The 18293-nt window shown below is 51.7% G+C and overlaps 1 protein-coding gene across 4 annotated transcripts in view; it reads right to left on the bottom strand.

Annotated features, from left to right (window-relative positions):
* Positions 1–5314: 5314 nt before the first annotated feature.
* Positions 5315–18293, bottom strand: part of UPB1 (beta-ureidopropionase 1) — a 32340-nt gene continuing 19361 nt past the window's right edge. The window contains exons 7-11 of one of the 4 annotated variants that reach the window (XR_014017274.1): positions 15009–15090; positions 14066–14108; positions 12777–12931; positions 9513–10819; positions 5905–5991 (exon numbers count right to left, since the gene is read on the bottom strand). Coding sequence is in view for 2 of the 4 variants with exons in the window: in XM_081251830.1 (XP_081107956.1) it covers positions 10736–10819; positions 12777–12931; positions 14066–14108; positions 15009–15090 (364 nt within the window). In the remaining 2 variants the exon portion in view is untranslated. Of the gene's footprint in view, positions 5992–6390; positions 10820–12776; positions 12932–14065; positions 14109–15008; positions 15091–18293 lie in introns of those variants that run through there. The other 3 variants (XR_014017275.1, XM_081251831.1, XM_081251830.1) reach the window with 3 other exon arrangements.

Raw genomic sequence — 18293 nt, 5'->3', positions numbered from 1 at the left:
TGAGTGATTCTTGTCTTGTCCTCGGGTTCTCAGCACCAGTGCACAGGAACCCGAGCCCTCGACCTGCCACAGCAGGTTTAGCTGGGACTGGAATAGCTTCCTGCTTCTCAGGCTTGCATCCCTTCCAGGGCCTGTGGAGGTGCAGACAAGCGGTGCTGGAGGTGGAAGAGCCTCAGAGCTCAGCTCGACCTTGACCATGGGTCTTGGAGAGGGCCTGGATGATGCATAGCTGTGGGCAGGAGGAGGACCCGGGAGGGTGGGGGAGGAGTGGGGGGACAGTGGGGCCCACAGGAGGGCATGGGGGGTGCAGAGGGCAGGACTACAGCCCTCCCTGCACCCTGAACCCTTTTCTGGTGGCTGCTGGACTCCTGGCATTTTGCTTGATAAGAATCTACAGAAAGGACTTCCCTGGTGGCACAGTGGTTAAGAATCCGCCTGCCAATGCAGGGGACACGGGTTCGATCCCTGGTCCAGGAGGATCCCACATACTGCGGAACAACTAAGCCTGTGTGCCACAACTACTGAGCCCACGTGCCTAGAGCCCGTGCTCCTCAACAAGAGAAGCTACCGCAATGAGAAGCCCGCGCACCGCAACGAAGAGTAGCCCCTGCTTGCCGCAACTAGAGAAAGCCCGCGTGCAGCAACGAAGACCCAATGCAGCCAAAAATTTAAAAATTAAATAAATAAATAAATAAATAAATGTTTTTTAAAAAATCTACAGAAAAAGGAAGTGTTTGGAAATCCTGCATTATCTGGCATCCTCAGACCTGCCCCAGGTCCTACAGAGAGCTGATGGAGCTGGAGCCTGTAGGTCCTGGTCTCCAACCGGTGCTCTCATGCTGCCTGACTGCTGCTCGACCCCTCCCCAAGCCCCACATTGTGGAGACAGAGGTCTCTAAACTGGAGAACAGCCCTCTGGACACAGCTTCAGTCAGGGAGCTGACCACCTGAGGTCAGTGTGCCCAGCTAGTGTGCCAGGCAGCAGGGCAGGTGTCCTATGAGTGTAGCCAATAGCATGTGAGCCCTGGCAGGGAGCGCACCCCTCTGCACTTGAGCATGAGCCCTGCCCACCGGGGGGAAGGAGCCCATCCTGACTGGACATATCATGGGTCGGGACAGGCATGGGAGAGATTGGTTTGGGGCCTCTGAGTGGCCCCTGAATACAATTATGGAAGGAAAATGACAGAACGAGGGAGGCATTGAAGCAGGAGGTACCAAAGGGGGGGCGGGGCATGGTGAGTCCTGGGTGGAGTACGTTGCCCAGAGCACGTGGGGAGCGCATAGTGGGGGAACAGGCTGAGGACTCCTGGGAAGGGCCCCACTGGGAGCCAAGGGGCCAGACAAAGCAGAGGTTTGGGTGCAGGTAAGCTGGCGCCTTTTGCCCAGGGTTGCTCATGGGGTTACCTGAGGGTCTCTCAAGCTGTTGGGCAGGGTTGCAATCGCCTCAAGGCTGGACTGGGGCTGAAGCATCTGCTCCCAAGCTCACTCATAGGGCTGCTGATCACAGGCTGCCTGGGCATCCTCATGACATGACAGGAGGTAATAAGAGGGAGGGAGGGAAGGAGGGGGGGAGAGAGCAAGAGCACGAGAGCATGAGAGCAAGCGTGAACGCCAGGAGGCAAGGATCACTAGAGGTCCCATAGACCAGAGCTAGGAACGTTCTGGAGACCATCCTCTCTAGCGTGTCCTGAGTCATGCCCTTCAGAATACTAGTGGTGAGAAGTTCTATATGATGGGGTGCCCTGGTCAGATCAGCTTGGCAAACACTGCATGCTGCAGCTCCTGCCCAGAGATTTAGGATGTGCAGAAAAGACTCTATAATCCTGCGGCAGGGGGACCCCATTCATTTAGGATTTCCCCAAACTGTTTTGCCACAGAGTTTGTTTCTGTGGAACACTGGTATTCTGTGAAACATGCCCATCCTTGGGTAACCACTGGTCTAGTCCACTGGGGAGACTGCAGCCCAGAGAGGGGAGCGACTGGCCCGAGGTAATCGTTCAAAGAGTTATGGACAGAGCTTGACCCAAACCCATCATTGCTGCTTTCCCAATCCTTGGTCCAGGTCACGGTCAGAAGCAACCCAGTGGCCCTGCAGGAGTGAGCTGTGCCAGCAGAGCCAGGAAGTGAACTCTGAGTTCTGGAGCCAGAGCTGGGCTGCACTGGCCCCAGGGGGCCTGTCTCCAGGTAGGGAGCCTGGCGTGTGGCCCCAACGCTCTGGAGGAGCACAGATCCTGCTCTCCTCTGACTCACCTCCGTCCAACCTGCCCCAGCTGCAGTATCCAGGGACCCACATCGTGGATTTCCCCTGGCCTGAGGGACACCTCAGCTTTACCTGAAAAAACTGGCAGCTGATCCTCCAGGGGGAACTTACATCCCCAACTCCTTCTACCAAAGCAAAGCCACTGGTTCTATGGTGACCTCAAGTTCCCCCAAATGCCTGGGTCTTATTCACCAATGGGTCGACTAAGCTGAAATCCAGTGGTGTCCACTGGCTGCTCTGCTGTTTACCCTCAGCAGCACGGCCCAGAACCAGAAATGGACGTGAGTCCTCTGCTCAGTAGCAAGAATTCCAGGCCATTCTCATGCACTAGGCCAATCCTCCACTTGGTAAACCCTGATGTGTTTTTACTGGCTCTTGGGCTGTTGTTGGGTCTGCCACCCCGCAAACTTCAAACTATCTAGATCACTCATGTGGATGCCCAAGCCTGTTCTCTGATGCAACCAACTGGGATAAGGCTGGTGATTGCACCCCTGTGCCACCTGACTGCCACCTGGATTCATCACTGGGCTGGGTATGACAACACACCCACCACCTTGGACCTGGCACAAAGGAAAAGTGGTTTCTGATGCGGAGGCCACCACTGCATGCCAGAGCTGTGATTCCTGCCAAGGGCTGGCCCATTTCTCTTGCAGGGAAGGAGGTCACCTTGCCCAGGGTGTGGCCCCGGGCGGCACATCTCTGACTCCATCATACCTCCCACCTGCTCTTGGGGCTATTCATGGTTACTCATCACGGTTGACACTTTTTAGGGTTATGGAGTTGCTGTTCCATTCCAATCAGCCAACTCTAGGCACACTGTTGTGGCCCTTGAAACTAATCTGTGTGGTGTTTTTGGCTTTGGGGGCCATTTGCAGTCTGACAAGGTGTACCTTTCATCACAAAAGCTAATCAACAATGAGCAGAAGTCAAGATATTCAGTGGGCCCTCCACACTCCCTGCCATCCATCCACAGGCATCTGGAATCATTCAACACTGGAATGCCTCCTCAAAATCACCACAAAAAGGTTTCTGGCTCTACTTCCCTCACTGCCTCCTGGTCCACACACTTTTGTAAAGCATTTTGGTCATTGAATGCACCTGTCCCTAGAAAAGCCACTTGCTGGGGACATCTGGATGAAAGTGGTAAGAAGGTCATAAGGACCTATTTTGAAATTTGGGGATTCAGACTTGACTATTCCTGGACACTTTGCTTCTTTCTTTCCCCTGAGAGCAGCTCTGGGCCGGCCTGGTTGGCACATTTTCTAGGTGAAAGCCAAGCCAAAAGGGGGCCTAGGGATTCAAACTTGATTCTGGTTCAGCCACTTTGATTCTCCTGATGGACTGGCATGATCTTAGATCACAAGGACCGCAACCACTTGGGTGAGGACATTGCTCGAGGAGAACCCCTACGGCGGCCCATGCGGGACAAAGTGGGGAATATATTGGGTCTCTCTGCATTTTATAAAAATGCCCTTTTCTTCTTGCACCTGACCCTTCCAAACAAAAGGTTTTGGTATGAGAAGGAGAAAACTGGGGGAAAAAATTTAACAGGTGACATTTTAGTCACTGGAGTTTAGCTATGCTGATTTTGGAGGGGGAGCAGCAACTCTGGCCCCGAGGTAGGAGACACCTTAGATCCCAGGAGATAGGTAGAGACAGGCATTAATCACGAATGATCTTTGCCTTTCATAATTGCCTCTGGAGGCTTCCAAAAAAACGCCCTGGTGCAGTTCTCCCAAACTTCTGCAAGCATCTTAAATGTAACAGGGTTTGCCCTTTTCCTGACTAGATGGCTTTGACTACAGTGTGATTCCTGTTAACCTCACCAGAAGTCTATTGGAAATGCAGGGCATGTGGTTGGCTCCTGTATCTTCCAGGAAAAATTCCTGCAGTACCACCAGATGCCTTCCCAACCCCCATTCCCATAGGACTCACTCAGTCACCCTGTGGGGAAGAAGAATGCCACCCAGCTGGCGGCATGGGCAAACAGAATAGATTGGATGACTGCCCTCAGGCAGTCCTTCCAAATATTAGGATCAGACTCAATTATTCAAACTCAACTGGGAACCCAAAGGCCTACCAGCTGGCCAGGAGGCCACACTAGAGGCATTATCAACCTCTGTCTTGACGGATGGAGGTCCCTCTTGGGGGACCCCCACACTTGTAAATAACACTTTCTTTCTAGGGGCACCATGTGTGCCCTGATGACTGTACTTGTGTGGACGCCATGCATGAACTCACCAACCTCTCTGAACAGTGTCTTGCATCTTTGTGGTGGTTATAACAGACCTTCAAGTGTTTATTTGTTTTGTTTTGTTTTGGTTTGGTTTTTTTTGACCGCGCCGTGGCTTGCAGGATCTTAGTTCCCTGACCAGGGATCGAACCTGGGCCCTAGCCATTGAGTGCGCAGAGTCCTAACCACTGGACCGCCAGGGAATTCCCCCTTCAAGTGTTTAAACAAATACCACCAGTAGGTTGGGTAGCCCACAGACAACTATGGAGACCTCACTGAAATGAGGCTATCCTGAGTTACCCTGGGGAGCTTCCTGGACCGATAACTGACCCATTATTTAGGTGGATTCTGTGGGTAGTTATCCCTGTGATGGTAGTCATTGATTAGAAACAGTGATGCACAATTTGTCCCTGACTGTAGCTAAAGTGACCAGTGATACCACCTTGGCCCTGGAAGTCATTCAGGTCAGTGTCAACTTACTGGCCAGGGTGGGTACGAATGATAAACTTGCCTAGGCTTCTTCCTTGTGGGCCAAAGCATTGACTGGGCAATACCTAATATATCCTGCCATTCCTGGATTAATGACCTAGGCTAAGTGGAGAGGTCAGTATGTGAGAAAGCCATTTGACTTTTTCTAAGATAGACCTTGATGGCTTATGGGATTTGTCCAGCCTGTTGGGTCGAGGACCCAGGGGTGGGGGGTGGGTGGGGGAGGTGGGATTGAGGTTAATACTGCAGGTGGGACTCATTCTGCTCCTTGAAGCGCTGTGGGTGAAATTAATTAAATGCCGAGAGACAAACTGAATTGATTTAGTCCATCTTCTGTTGATCAGATTAATGAGAGCAACTGTTGGCATGGTACACTCATGGGGAAGTTGCCAGAAGTCAAGATGGTGTAGAAATGAGGGGTGGATATTTTTGGAAGTTATTGTTGTGGGTCTCTCACATTTCTCAAATTTCTGCATGACTTGCGAGCTAAAACCATGAACGCCTTTGTCCCAGACCATTTTCAAGGGTGTCTGCAGAGCCAACAGCCTTGTAAGATAGAGATAGGTCTCCATCCAGAGCAAAGCACAGGTGTTCTTGCGACCTTGGTAGAGAGGGGCAGCGTCTGTCTTTAGAACAAGGAGCAGACATACTTTACCGTCCAGTATAAAAGAGTCAAATTCTCTAAGCTCTCATCTCTCTTTTCCCCTTTCTCTCCTTAATGCAACTCACTGTGTGTATAGGAGTCACTTGGCCCTCTTTGTGCTGTCTCGTGGGAATTGGGGCTCAGGGAACTCCTGCAAGAAAATGCTGGTACTCTGGCTGCTGCTATTGTTGTAACGAAGTCCTTTGTCTCTGATCCAGGAGTGTTGTATCTTTTGCTGAGCATCCATGAAACTGAGGTCAGCTAACTCATCAGCTTGCACATAGGGTAAGATCTCAGATTCTTCCCAGTTCTCGACAAGACGTTCATGCTTTTCAACACAGTGAATTCCATTTCCTGGGACCTATCCTAAAGAAAACAATAGAAATAAGACTAATTTAGCCATTAAAGTATTCATACCAGCATCACTTGTAACAGCAATGAATAAATACATACAAACATACCTTAATGTCTAATGTAGGGGAATAATTAAATAAATAGGGGGCCATCTACATGTCGAACACTATGCAGCTGGTAAAGTGTTTAAAAACAATTTTTTTTTATGGTGAAGGAAAATGTTCACATTACGTTGAGAAACAGAAGGGAACACCACAAAATTATATGGACATTATGATCCCAATTATGTTAAAATAGGCATAGTCCATAAAATAGGACTGAAAAGAAATATGCCAAAATGTTAGCTATGATCTATCTCTGGGTTGGAGGACTAGAGATGATTTTTTTCTCCCTTCTCTGTATTTTTCCTTATCTTCTAAATTTTCTATAAAATATTTGCTCACTACAATCAGAAGAAAAAAGCCGATTTCTCTTTTGAATACCACAGTCCCCAGCCATGAGATCCTCTGCCCAGGGTCCCAGCTGAACCAGCGTGCCTTCCTTTGCTCTACAGAATTTCCCCAGGGGCCTGCTGTGCACCTGGAGCTGAGGACAGGAGAAACAAGAGCAGAAGCCCAGGCCTCAGCCTGCACCATGCAGACATCTGCATTCCAGGGCCCAAGACTCATTGTGGACTGAGGCATGTGACCAGGAAGGACTTCCCAGCACAATCATTTAATGGGCGTTGTTGGGTTTTTTGTTTTGATTTTTAAAAAAATAATAATAACTAGCATTTATTGAGCTCTTACAAGGTGCCAGACTATTCTGAGTGCTTTACATCTTCATAACAAATCTATTAGGTAAATACTAATTTTTTTTTTTTGGCCGCATTGCATGGCTTGTGGGATCTCATTTACCCAACCAGGGATTGAACCTGCACCTTCAGCAGTGAAAGCACCGAGTCCTAACTACTGGACCACCAGGGCATTCCCTGTAGTTTTCATTGTAGAAGTCTTTCACCTCCTTGGTTAATTCCTAAGTATTTCTTTTTGATGCTATTCTAAGTGGAATTGTTTTCTTAATTTCCTTTTCAAATTGTTTAATGTATAGAAATACAACGGATTTTTGTGTGTTGCTTTTGTGTCTTGTTGCGTTGCTAAATTCATTTATTAGTTCTAATACTTTTTTGGTGTGAAATCTTTAGGGTTTTCTACATACAGGATGTCATCTACAAACATGATTTTACTTCTTTCAAATTGGGATAAGCTTATTTATTTATTTAATTGCTTTGGCTATAACTTCCAACACTATGTTGAATAGAAGTGCAAAAAGTGGGCATTGAGTCTTTCACCATTAACTATGCATGATGTTAACTGTGGGTTTTTCATATATGGTCTCTGTTATGTAGTTTACTTCTATTCCGTGTTATGTTGAGTGTTTTATTCCGATTTGAGTGTTTTTTTTAATCATGAAAGGGTTTTCAATTTTGTGAAATGCTTTTTCTACATCAATTAAGTTGATCATCTGAGATTTTAATGTGGCATATTACATTGATTTTTGTATTTTGGACCATCCTCACATTCTGGGAATGAATCGCACTTGGTCATGGTGTATAATCCTTTTAACATGCTGCTGATTTCAGTTTGCTAGTATTTTGTTGAGGGTATTTGCATCAATATTCAAAGAGATATTGGTCTGTAGTTTTGTTTTCTTGTAGCATCTTTGTCTGGCTTGGGTGTCAGGGTAATGTTGGCCTTACAGAATGAGTTAAGAAGTGCTCCCTCCTCTTCAGTTTTTTGGAAAAATGTGAGAATGGGTGTTAGTTCTTCTTTGAATGTTTGGTAGAATTCATCACTGAAGCCATCAGGTCTCAGGCTTTTCTTTTTGTTGGGAGGGTTTTGATTACTCCGTCAGTCTCCTTACTAGTTATAGGTCTATTCAGATTTTCTATTTCTTTGTGACTCAGTCTTTTTTTCTTTCTTTTCTTTTTTTTTTTTTTTGCGGTACGCCGGCCTCTCACTGCTCTGGCCTCTCCCGTTGCGGAGCACAGGCTCCGGACGCACAGGCTCAGCGGCCATGGCTCACGGGCCCAACCACTCCACGGCATGTGGGATCTTCCCGGACCAGGGCACGAACCCGTGTCCCCTGCATCAACAGGCGGACTCTCAACCACTGCGCCACCAGGGAAGCCCGTGACTCAGTCTTTTTAAAATAAATTTATTTTATTTACTTATTTTTGCCTGCCTTGGGTCTTCGTTGCTGTGCGTGGGCTTTCTCTAGTTGCGGTGTGCGGGGGTGCATGGGCTTCTCATTGCAGTGGATTCTCTTGTTGTGGAGCACGGGCTCTAGGCGTGTGGGCTTCAGTAGTTGTGGCACGCAGTCTCAGTAGTTGTGGCACACGAGCTTAGTTGCTCCGTGGCATGTGGGATCTTCCCTGATCAGGGCTCGAACCCACTTCCCCTGCATTGTCAGGCGGATTCTTAACAACTGCGCCACCAGGGAAGCCCCTGTGACTCAGACTTGATAGGTTTTGTATTTCTAGGTATTTGTCCATTTCATCTAGGGTATCCAATTTGTTGGCATACAATTATGTTGGTTCGCAACCTCAGGAGTTCCCCGGGTAAAATTTAAAACTGTCCCCTGCTCTCGGAGGGCAAGAAGAGACCAAAGAAAGAAGCAGCCACTCCAGATTGGCAGGTGGCAGTTTTAATAAAAGGACTTACATAGGAAGCTTGTCTTGGGCGGCTGCAAGATGAGTAGATCTCTGCCACCTGCCTGTCAGAATCTTAAGAGTTTACACAGACGCCTTAATGGGGTTCAGTCACTAATACAGTCCAGATGGGCTCAATAACACACCACTCTCTCAAGGCTGCATCACCGATGTCGCTCCTAATGTAGGAACAGTGGGCAGAATGGACATTCCAAGGACACGGAAGAGGGTAAGAGCCTCCAATTGCCCAGGTCCAGCTCACAGCTCATCAGTGCCTTTAAATCCAATCGAATTAGAGAAGAATTCCAGGAATCCTAGAACCAACACAGAAGACTCATCCTTGAGATTCTGTTCCTCTAGAAACAGTTCCAATACCAGAACCTGTATCAGTCAGGGTCCACCAAGGAAAGAGAAACAGGAGAATTCCCTGGTGGTCCAGTGGTTAGGACTCTGAGCTTCCACTGCCGAGGGCGCGGGTTCAGTCCCTGGTTAGGGAACTAAGATCCTGCAAGCCGTGAGGCATGGCCAAAAGAAAAAAGAAAAAAAGAAGCAGAAACGGTAGGATACATATTAAGGAATTCATTGCAAGGAATTGATTTCAGTGACTGTGGGGTCTGGACGGACAAGCCTGAAACCTGGAGAGCAGGCTGTCAGGAAGGGCAGACTGGAATGCTCAGGCCTGGGCTGAGGCTGCTCTACACACGCGAATCCCTTCCTCATCCGGGAACCTCAGCCCTGCTCTCAGGGCCTTTTGACGGATTAAATCAGGCCTACCCAGATTATCTAGGATAATCTCACTTGCTTGGTTAACTGGCTATGGGCTTTAATCACATTGACTAAATACCTTCACAGCAACACCCAGATTAGCGTCTGATTGAATAAGTGGAGACTATAGCCAAGATGACTCTTCCAATGACTTTCCCCCTGCTGGCAGCCACCAGGCGCCTCAGTGACTCTGGTCAGCCTCACCTCCCTCTAGCGCATACACTCCCACGCTGACCCTCGAATTGCTGTCAGTCTAAACAGAGAAGCGGAGAAACTCAGGACTGGGGCCTCCCACCTGTGTAACTTCAAACCAACCCGCACAATGGGTGCCTGAGAATGTCTTGATTTATTTTTTTAAATATTTATTTATTTATTTATTTAGGCTGTGCCGGGTCTTCATTGTGGCACGTGGGATCTTTTTAGTTGCAGCATGCGGGCCTCTTAGTTGTAGCATGCATGTGGGATCTAGTTCCCTGAGCAGGGATCGAACCCAGGCCCCCTGCATTGGGAGTCTTAGCCACAGGACCACCAGGGAAGTCCCTGGGGTTGTTTTTTTTTTTTTTTGCGGTACACGGGCCTCTCATTGTTGTGGCCTCTCCCGTTGCGGAGCACAGGCTCCGGACGCACAGGCTCAGCGGCCATGGCTCACGGGCCTAGCCGCTCCGCGGCATGTGGGATCTTCCCGGACTGGGGCACGAATCTGTGTCCCCTGCATCGGCAGGCGGACTCTCAACCACTGCGCCACCAGGGAGGCCCCCTGGGATTGTTTTTTTTTTTTTTTTTTTCTTTTTGCAGTATGCGGGCCTCTCACTGTTGTGGCCTCTCCCGTTGCAGAGCACAGGCTCCGGATGCGCAGGCCCAGCGGCCATGGCTCACGGGCCCAGCCGCTCTGCGGCATATGGGATCCTCCCATACCGGGGCACGAACCCGTATCCCCTGCATCGGCAGGCGGACTCTCAACCACTGCGCCACCAGGGAGGCCCCCCTGGGATTGTTTTTAATTGAATTTCTAAAATTCACTTAACAAAGTTTAATCATTTCAAAGTGAACAATTCAGTGAATTTGGTACATTCACAATGTTGTGTAGCCATCACCTCTATCCAGTCCCAAAACATTTTCATCACCACAGAAGGAAACCTGGTACTCATTCGACCCTCCCCACCCAGGCACTTTAAAACCAATCTGGGCAGCAGATGCCAATCAGGGCATCAAGCAAGGAGAATTTGGACACTAGAGCCCGGAGCCCTGGCTGATCTGCTGTGGGCAGAGGTGCCCTCCTTGGTGGGCAGCAGCTGAAGCCTGCTACTCTTTCACAGTCTTGGGGCTGTAGTTGGGTTGTATAGCTTCGGCAAGCTCCCGTGCATACATCTCGTATCTGCCTGTCATCTGAAAGCGAAACACAGACTTTAGAGGTTCCCGTTTCATAACCGCCCTCATTTGCTCACCACCACCTACTGCCACTGGAGGGCAGCCATGGGACAGAAATGCGTTAGGAAGACTGGTTGACAGGACAGTCTCAGAGTATAATATAGAGGCACAACCCCCGTGTAACCTTTTGGCAACGATTCCGGGGCTGTGGCGAAGATCACGGATGCCGGTGATGACTCACACTCCCTAGCCCCTCCTGCTGAAAGACCTCTGTGATCTTCCGCCAGAAGGTATGGTGGCTCCAAGGCAGGAGGGAGGAGGGCTTGACCTGCTCCCGGTCACGAGACAGGAGTGGAGTTGCTGGGATTCGCACCCTGGTCCCCTGGCTCTGGAGGCCCATCCATTCCACATGGCATCTCATCATGGACACAGAAAGAGGCTGGGAGAGGCTGGGGGTGGGGCCGGAAAGCCCACCCAGGGTGCTCACACCCCAGCATTCCCTCCCTCCCTCCTTTCTAAAGCCTTGACAGGAACTCATGCCCACCACAGCTTGGGAAGGCTTCCGCTTTCAAAAAGTTACTAATGAGGGCTTCCCTGGTGGCGCAGTGGTTGAGAGTTGGCCTGCCGATGCAGGGGACACGGGTTCGTGTCCCGGTCCGGGAAGATCCCACATGCCTCGGAGCGGCTGGGCCTGTGAGCCATGGCCGCTGAGCCTGCGCATCCGGAGCCTGTGCTCCGCAACAGGAGAGGCCACAACAGTGAGAGGCCCACGTACAGGGAAAAAAAAAAAAAAAAAAAAGTTACTAATGAGAAACCATTCTGTTTATTGGTTCCCACTTCTAATTTGTGTGGAATCCTGCATTTATCTAAGCTTCCGGAGGAGGAGAGATAGGCCAGGAGACTTTCATGTGGGCAGTGCCTTCTCTGTCCAATGAGAACCTGGGACTCAGGAAACATGCCCAAGGACCCACCCTCACATAACAGGGGAGTCAGGCCTAAAGCCCACATCTGGCTGGATCCGAAGTCCTGGTCCCTTCCAGACATGCTGGGCAAAGTCATTCCGTCCTGACAATGCGATGTTCATCTGTGTGTATGATTTTCTTTCTTTCTTTTTATTTATTTATTTTTTTTATACAGTATGTTCTTACTAGTTATCTATTTTATACATATTAGTGTATATATGTCAATCCCAATCTCCTAGTTCATCCCACCCCCGCCCACCCCCCGCCACTTTCCCATCTTGGTGTGCATACGTTTGTTCTCTACATCTGATGATTTTCTTATAAGTGGGTGCAGAGTTGGTGGAAATACTGCTAGACACTAACACAGCAAACTCCATCTGTGTCCTTGATGAGATGCCATATTTTGGGGGGGTCCCAGGCTGCAAGCACCCTATCCTAGGAGGTGGGCACTTACACTCCTGTGGTGTCACAGGGTATTGGTCTCCAAGGCCACCTGGGGCCTTCGAGTTCAGCCTCTTGTTTTACAAATGGGAGTACTAAGGCCAGGAGCAGAAGGGGCTTGCAAGGCAGTGGCAGAGCCAGGCCTGGATCCCATTTCTCGGCTTGACCCACTTCCCTCCATTGTCAAGGCCTAGACTTGGGGCCTGGCCACAGGCAGAGCCAGACATGCACATTTACCTTGTGACAAGTGCAAATGCCTGAAAAGGAAAAAAGGATTAGCGAGGCCAATCCACTCTATTCTCTGGACAAATGAAATTGAGATTAATTTGCTTGAAGGTGCCCAGAATCTAAATCAGATGAGCAGAGAATTTATTGAGGCCGGCTGCCTGGGCATCGTTTGACCCAGTGGCTCCTCCCCTGAGCACCGGCCCTGGCCTTCAAGGAGGCAGACACCGGACCTTCTGCTCAACTCGTAGCCTCACGTGGCTGTCCCTGAGGCCCCCAGCAGCCGCAGTTCCCAGGACTGGGGGCAGGAAGGGCCCACGTAGAGGAGCAGGGGACTCAGGACCCACCTTGAAGCCCCATATGTCATTCACCTGCCGGCACAGGTTGAGGTCGAGCTCGGTGACCAGCAGCCCATCCCGGTTGCGGGAGAGCCCGGGGGTGCGGCTGCCATCAGGGGCCGCCACGTAGCTTGAGCCATAAAAGTAGCCGAAGTCCCGGTGAGCTGTGAAGGAGCAAAGGCAAGGCCCCCGTGAGCTCAGGCAGACATGGGTGGACTCTGCAGGGGGACGGGTGCACCAAGAGACTCCCAGGACAAAGGGTCCCCACCTCCCTTCCCAGTGGTGGCCAAGGTCCCAAGGACCTGCCTCCCTCCTTGGGCCTGGATGCCCAGCAAGTGGCTGCATGTCAACCTCAGCACCCTCACCTCTGCCCCGGGAACCTTTTACAGGTCACCCTAGTAGAGGTATTGGCCTCCGGCTCCAGCATCAGCCACTATAGCCCAAGGGATTTGCATGACTCTGCAGGGCTTCCTGTGGTGGCCCCGCAAGGTGAGCGACAGCTCTGCCCTCGCCAGCTGTGCCAGCTGTGTCACCCTCACCCTCCCTCCATGCCTCGGTCCCCTCACCAGTAAAGCAGGGTAACAGCCACCCTGAAGGTGTGTAGGGAGCATGTGGGCACAGTGCAGGGCTCAGCTGGCTTCACTTTCCTGCAGGGAGCTAAGTGGGACTCAGGAGGTCTCCAAGGCCTCACGTTGTGGGGGATGTGGAGCCCTTTCAGGAAATGCTTTTCTGGGAGACAGACCCCCTCAGCGCCCCCTGCTTCCCAGGGCGGGAACCATGAGCGAGTTCAGACACCTCCTTGGTGAGGGGGCAGCCCCCCTCCCACATTCCAGGCTAGAGAGGTGAGGCGGGGAGCGGGGGGCAGATTCCTAGCAGAGGTGAGGTGAGACCTGCCCTCAGATCAAAGCAAGCTGTGGATTCTAGGAACCCAAGGCAGCCATGCCGGGCTCTGGGGCATTTGTACAGCTGGGGATTGAGGGGTGTGGACGAGGACAAAGGAAGCGGGGAGTGAGGTCTGCGGGGTGGATGATGCACCCCTATTTCAGGGCGCTCACAAAGGGCTCCCCCACACCTCAGTCCATCTTCACCCTAGTCCCGGGGGATGGATGGAGTCTGATCTCTACTCCATCCTCATCTGGGGAATGAGGTGGTCACAGGGCCAGGAATGCCGATCCACATGGGAACACAGCTGTGCAGACACAGTCTGTGGGGTAGACCCTGCCTGGAAGCGGCAGACGGGGAAGGAACAGTGAGGCCCACCCCTCATATGCGGTCCCACGGAAAGTCACGGGACATACCTTTCTTGCCATCCCCAGAGGTGAACTCGTTCGGAAAGAACTCCTGGGAAATAAAACCAAGGTAAGACACACCTATAGGGGGCGCTGCTGGGTTGTTCATCAACGTCAGGCTGGGGTGAGGGAGTTAGGAGTTAAAGTGATGTGGACCAGCCTGAACTTAACCGTCCCTGCTGAGTCCTAGCCCCAGGCCAGCAGGCGGCCAGCGGGGCATCTGACCAGCCAGGGGAAGACCCGGATTTTGCCATCTGCTGGGAGAAGAGAAAGTCATTGCAGAGAGTGGTTCCCAGGGCCGTGGAGGGCGTCTGAGGCTCGTCTGCTGGAGTCATAAAGCCCAGCCTAGGGTCTGCGAAGGCAGCAGGGGGGGTGTCTGCTCGTGGCTCTCAGTATCTTCCAGAAGCCTAATGGAAACTGTGCATCCAGCAGGGACAGGGATACGCGGGCTAATTAAAACACCGAGTTTCTTTACGTTGTCAGAAATTAGACCGACTTAGTGTTCTCTCAGACTGATCAGATGCTCTGATTAGAGTTTGACATCTGATTAGTAAGAATGAGGAAGAGGATTTGTTCTGCAATAAATACATGGTGTTTGTAGTCAGAATCCTTTGGTGCATGAGGTCAAGGGTGGGTGGGGAGAAACTGGGTACTGAGGTGAGAGCCTTTCAAAATGGTTTCAGCTAAAGACAAAACAGACAAAAACAGGGGAGGGACAGTGCTTTCTTCCAAAGTGACAGAAGCCAGTCTGCCCCCTGCTGGGACCCTACCATGTGGGGCGTGCCTGCATGCAGAGAGGAGGTGTAACACCAGGTGTCCCCAGCAGGGCCACAGCAACAGCAGTTCTTTCCCTTGTGGCTTTTGCTGCTCTGAAGAGCCTGGGCCCCGCTGGCAGGCAGGTTTCGCAGCAGCTGCAGGAGGGCTTCCTGGAGGCCAGGCCTCGGGCACTTACCTCGCCTACCCGGTTGATGGCGCAGGTGAAGCAGTGATTGGCGATGGCTGCGTTTCTGGCCTCGATTGGCCACAGGGACTCACTGTGAGAGCGGAAGGAGAGGAACCAGGTTGCCGACTTCCCAGCCAAGCTCAGAGGATGCTCGGCCCCGAGCTGCAGCCCGGGTGCCAGCCTTCCAGGCCTGCGGTGGGGATGGCCAGGGAGACTCACTGCGTCCGTGGGTGACCCCAAACCCACAAACAGGCCAGCTCGTCCCCGGCTCAAGCCAAAGCGGCCTTTTGGAGAGGGCCCAACGCAGCAGAAGCAGCCCTGGATCAAAGTCTCACCCTGACTCAGTTTCCTTTTCTGAAACTTCCTCAGAGACCATGCAGATGAAGCTTCTGGGGGCGGGGTGGGGGTGGGAGGCTGTTGCAGGAACCCCTTAACTGCTGCTTCTCACTTGTTCCCTCCTCCCAGGTGGGGCTCAGGAACCCACCTCCCAGGCTGGTAAATGTCAGAAGGGAGCTGGGGCCCTGGTGGCTTGTGTGTAACGTGTCCCCCAATCCCTACCCTGCTGTGCTGCCTTGCAAAGCAGTCTCTACAGGGGGAGATTTCAGGCCTAGCAAACAGAGTACACCTGAAAGGAATTTAGGTTGTACGTGGGCATCGCCTCCCCTGTGCTGGCCCCCATTTCCCAGTGCCCCCCACATCTCCCTTTTCTGAACCCTGAGTCTCGCAGCCGAGGCCCCCTGGTTCTTCTATGGGCCCGGAAAGGAGTCATCCCACAGGCACAGCTGAGCTGCAGGCCTCCCTCAGTCCAGCACCTGCGAAGGGGGGACAGGGTGGGAAACTTTGCCCCAACCAGACAGGTCCTTCCCCAGCCCACCAAAGAAAATGTGCCGTGGGATTCAGTGGGCCTCCTTGTCACTAATTATCTGTCTGAGGAGCAAGGTGATTAGGATTCTGAACTGACAGATGTAATGCCCACTTAGAAACGCTGAGTGACTGGGAACGGGATGCCCTGGAATCTTCCTTCCTGTCAGCATGCACCTGGTTTAAACCAGAGAGTAGGTGGAAGGGGTGGGTGGGTGCTTGTCACAAGCCTAATTCTCAGGAGGATTCACGAGTCTGGAAGAAAAAAAATCACAGGCTTGATTGAGGGGACTCATTTTGCCGCTTTTCTCCCCACTCCAGCTGCTAAGCCGAGCTGACAAAACTTTTAAGAAAGGATTTTTACAGAAACACACCCGTCAATGACATTTTCGGGAATTAAACAGACAGTTGCAGAGCGAATGCCATAAAACATCGTTCTTGCAGTTCTCCAGGGAGGGTGCGGAGTGCAGGACTCAAAACCACAGCTGGCAATAAAACGGAGGCTCGCAAAACAAGCAAGGGAAAGGAAGCCGGAGGTTCGTGAGAGCCGGGGCATGCGGGAATCGTGGAGAGCCCGGCGAGGGTATGGGGACATCTGCCACTTTCCCAGCACGGTGTACACAAGCCCGTAAAAATAATCACAGTGGGAAGGGGAAAGGCATCGAGGGGTGGGGATGGCGGCTTTCCTATTAACACACATACGTGGTAGAAATCCTTGACCACACGGGCTGCACGGTTTGTCAGGATGACTCAGTTCATCAAAAAGCACTTTGCCTCCACTGGGTGCTTGGAACTGTGGGACCCACAAATGAGGATACCCTTCCAATCTGTGCATGTGCGTGTGTGTGTGTGTGTGTGTGTGTGTGTGTCTGGGGGGGCTCTGATACAGGAGGTGGGAGATGACGGAGAAGGGGATGGATGCTTCCAGAAGCTGTAAGCCGATGCTTGTGCGCAGCTGGTGGGGATCTGCCTGGCATCGTGCTTGCCATCAATTCTACAAATAATCATTCAGTATTTTAAGAAACTCAGAGTTGCACCATCCTAGTGAACCACCTGTTGTAATTTTCTCACACTCTACGACCATCCTCAGTCTTTGCAGAGTTCTGATCCCAGCCTGGAAACATCTTTTTGCTCACAGGCTTTCATCATGATGCTGCAGTACCTCCATGAAGATTTGTTTTAGTGGCTGTACGATAACCCATGGAAAAGGTGGGCTGGCGTTGACCTGACTCTGACCTCTCTCTCCCTTCCAGCTTTTCTTGTAATCAATCATGCTGCCATAAGCATCTTCAGGCAGGCAGCCTTCCCCTCCTCTCTCAGATGCGTCCTCAGGCTAAGGTTCTCAGACTATAATTATCTGGTCAAGGTGTGGACGCTGTGGGAACTTGTGAGACATACTGCTTCTGAAAGACCTGTCAGAGTTTTAACTGCCAGCAGAACCACATCCTTGGAGGGCACCAGTTGGATCACTGTTGGCCAAGGAAGGAAGATCGATAACTTTTAATAAGCCAAGGACACCTGTGTATTACATTAAGGTGCTTCTGTTCGCTTAACTGGGGCTGATAAAAGCCTGGGGGCACTTGGTTGGAGACGTGACCATCTGATTCCAGGCCACAGCTGTGCCCAGCCTGGCCTGACAGCAGCTGTACCCGGTGGGGCACTGGCTTCAGGATCCTCCAGGGACCCTTTTGGGGAGATGGAGCTTGCTGGATGTCTTACACATGGCCGGCAGGAGGGGCTGCTCTAGGGCCCAGAGGTTCTGCCCAGGCTTGGTGGCCCGACGACCAGGAATCACCCTTTGTCGCAACTGCCGACGGACCGTTGTCATAGTGGCCACGCTGCCAGGAGGCCCCCAGAGATTCTCTGAGGGGAGATCCAAGACTTGAGTGTCCCCTTCTGCCCGACAGTGCCCCCCTAGACTCAGACAAGATGGGGTGCATGGATGGGGCGGCAGGTCTGGGGTAGCAGAGAGGGGTCTGCGTTCTGTGAGGGACCTGCTGTGCAGATCAGAACACTGAGGGAAGTCATGCTGTGGAGGGGGCATCACGCTCAAGAAAAAGGTAAAATGAATGTCACATCCTGACTTTTAGAAGAAATTAGACTGAAATTTCATGGAGAGCGAGGACAAGAATGACAGGGGTGGGCTGACAGGGAACTCAAGGCTGCCCCCCAGAACTCCCCCAGCTGACCCCACGTGGGGACTGGGACTCCCCCTCCCGGCCCTGCCCCATGACAGAGAGTGAAAGCCAGCACCTCCCGACCCAGGAATGCTGCTTTGGAGGAAGTGAGCTGGGGAGAGAGGTATTTGCACACAAATTCCTAGAGCTTTGGTACTTGTTGATGATGCAAAGCTGGAAATCACCCAGAAGCTCAGCCGTTGGGGAGGGAGAAGCAGCGGAAGTGCAGTCGTGCTCGGTCATCTCAGCCGCCTGC

This window comes from Mesoplodon bidens, assembly GCF_964165515.1.
Source record: "Mesoplodon bidens genome assembly, chromosome: 13".
Classification (NCBI taxonomy): domain Eukaryota; kingdom Metazoa; phylum Chordata; class Mammalia; order Artiodactyla; family Ziphiidae; genus Mesoplodon; species Mesoplodon bidens.
Note: the sequence above shows the minus strand (reverse complement) of the source record. Positions and strands in the feature narration are given on the sequence as shown.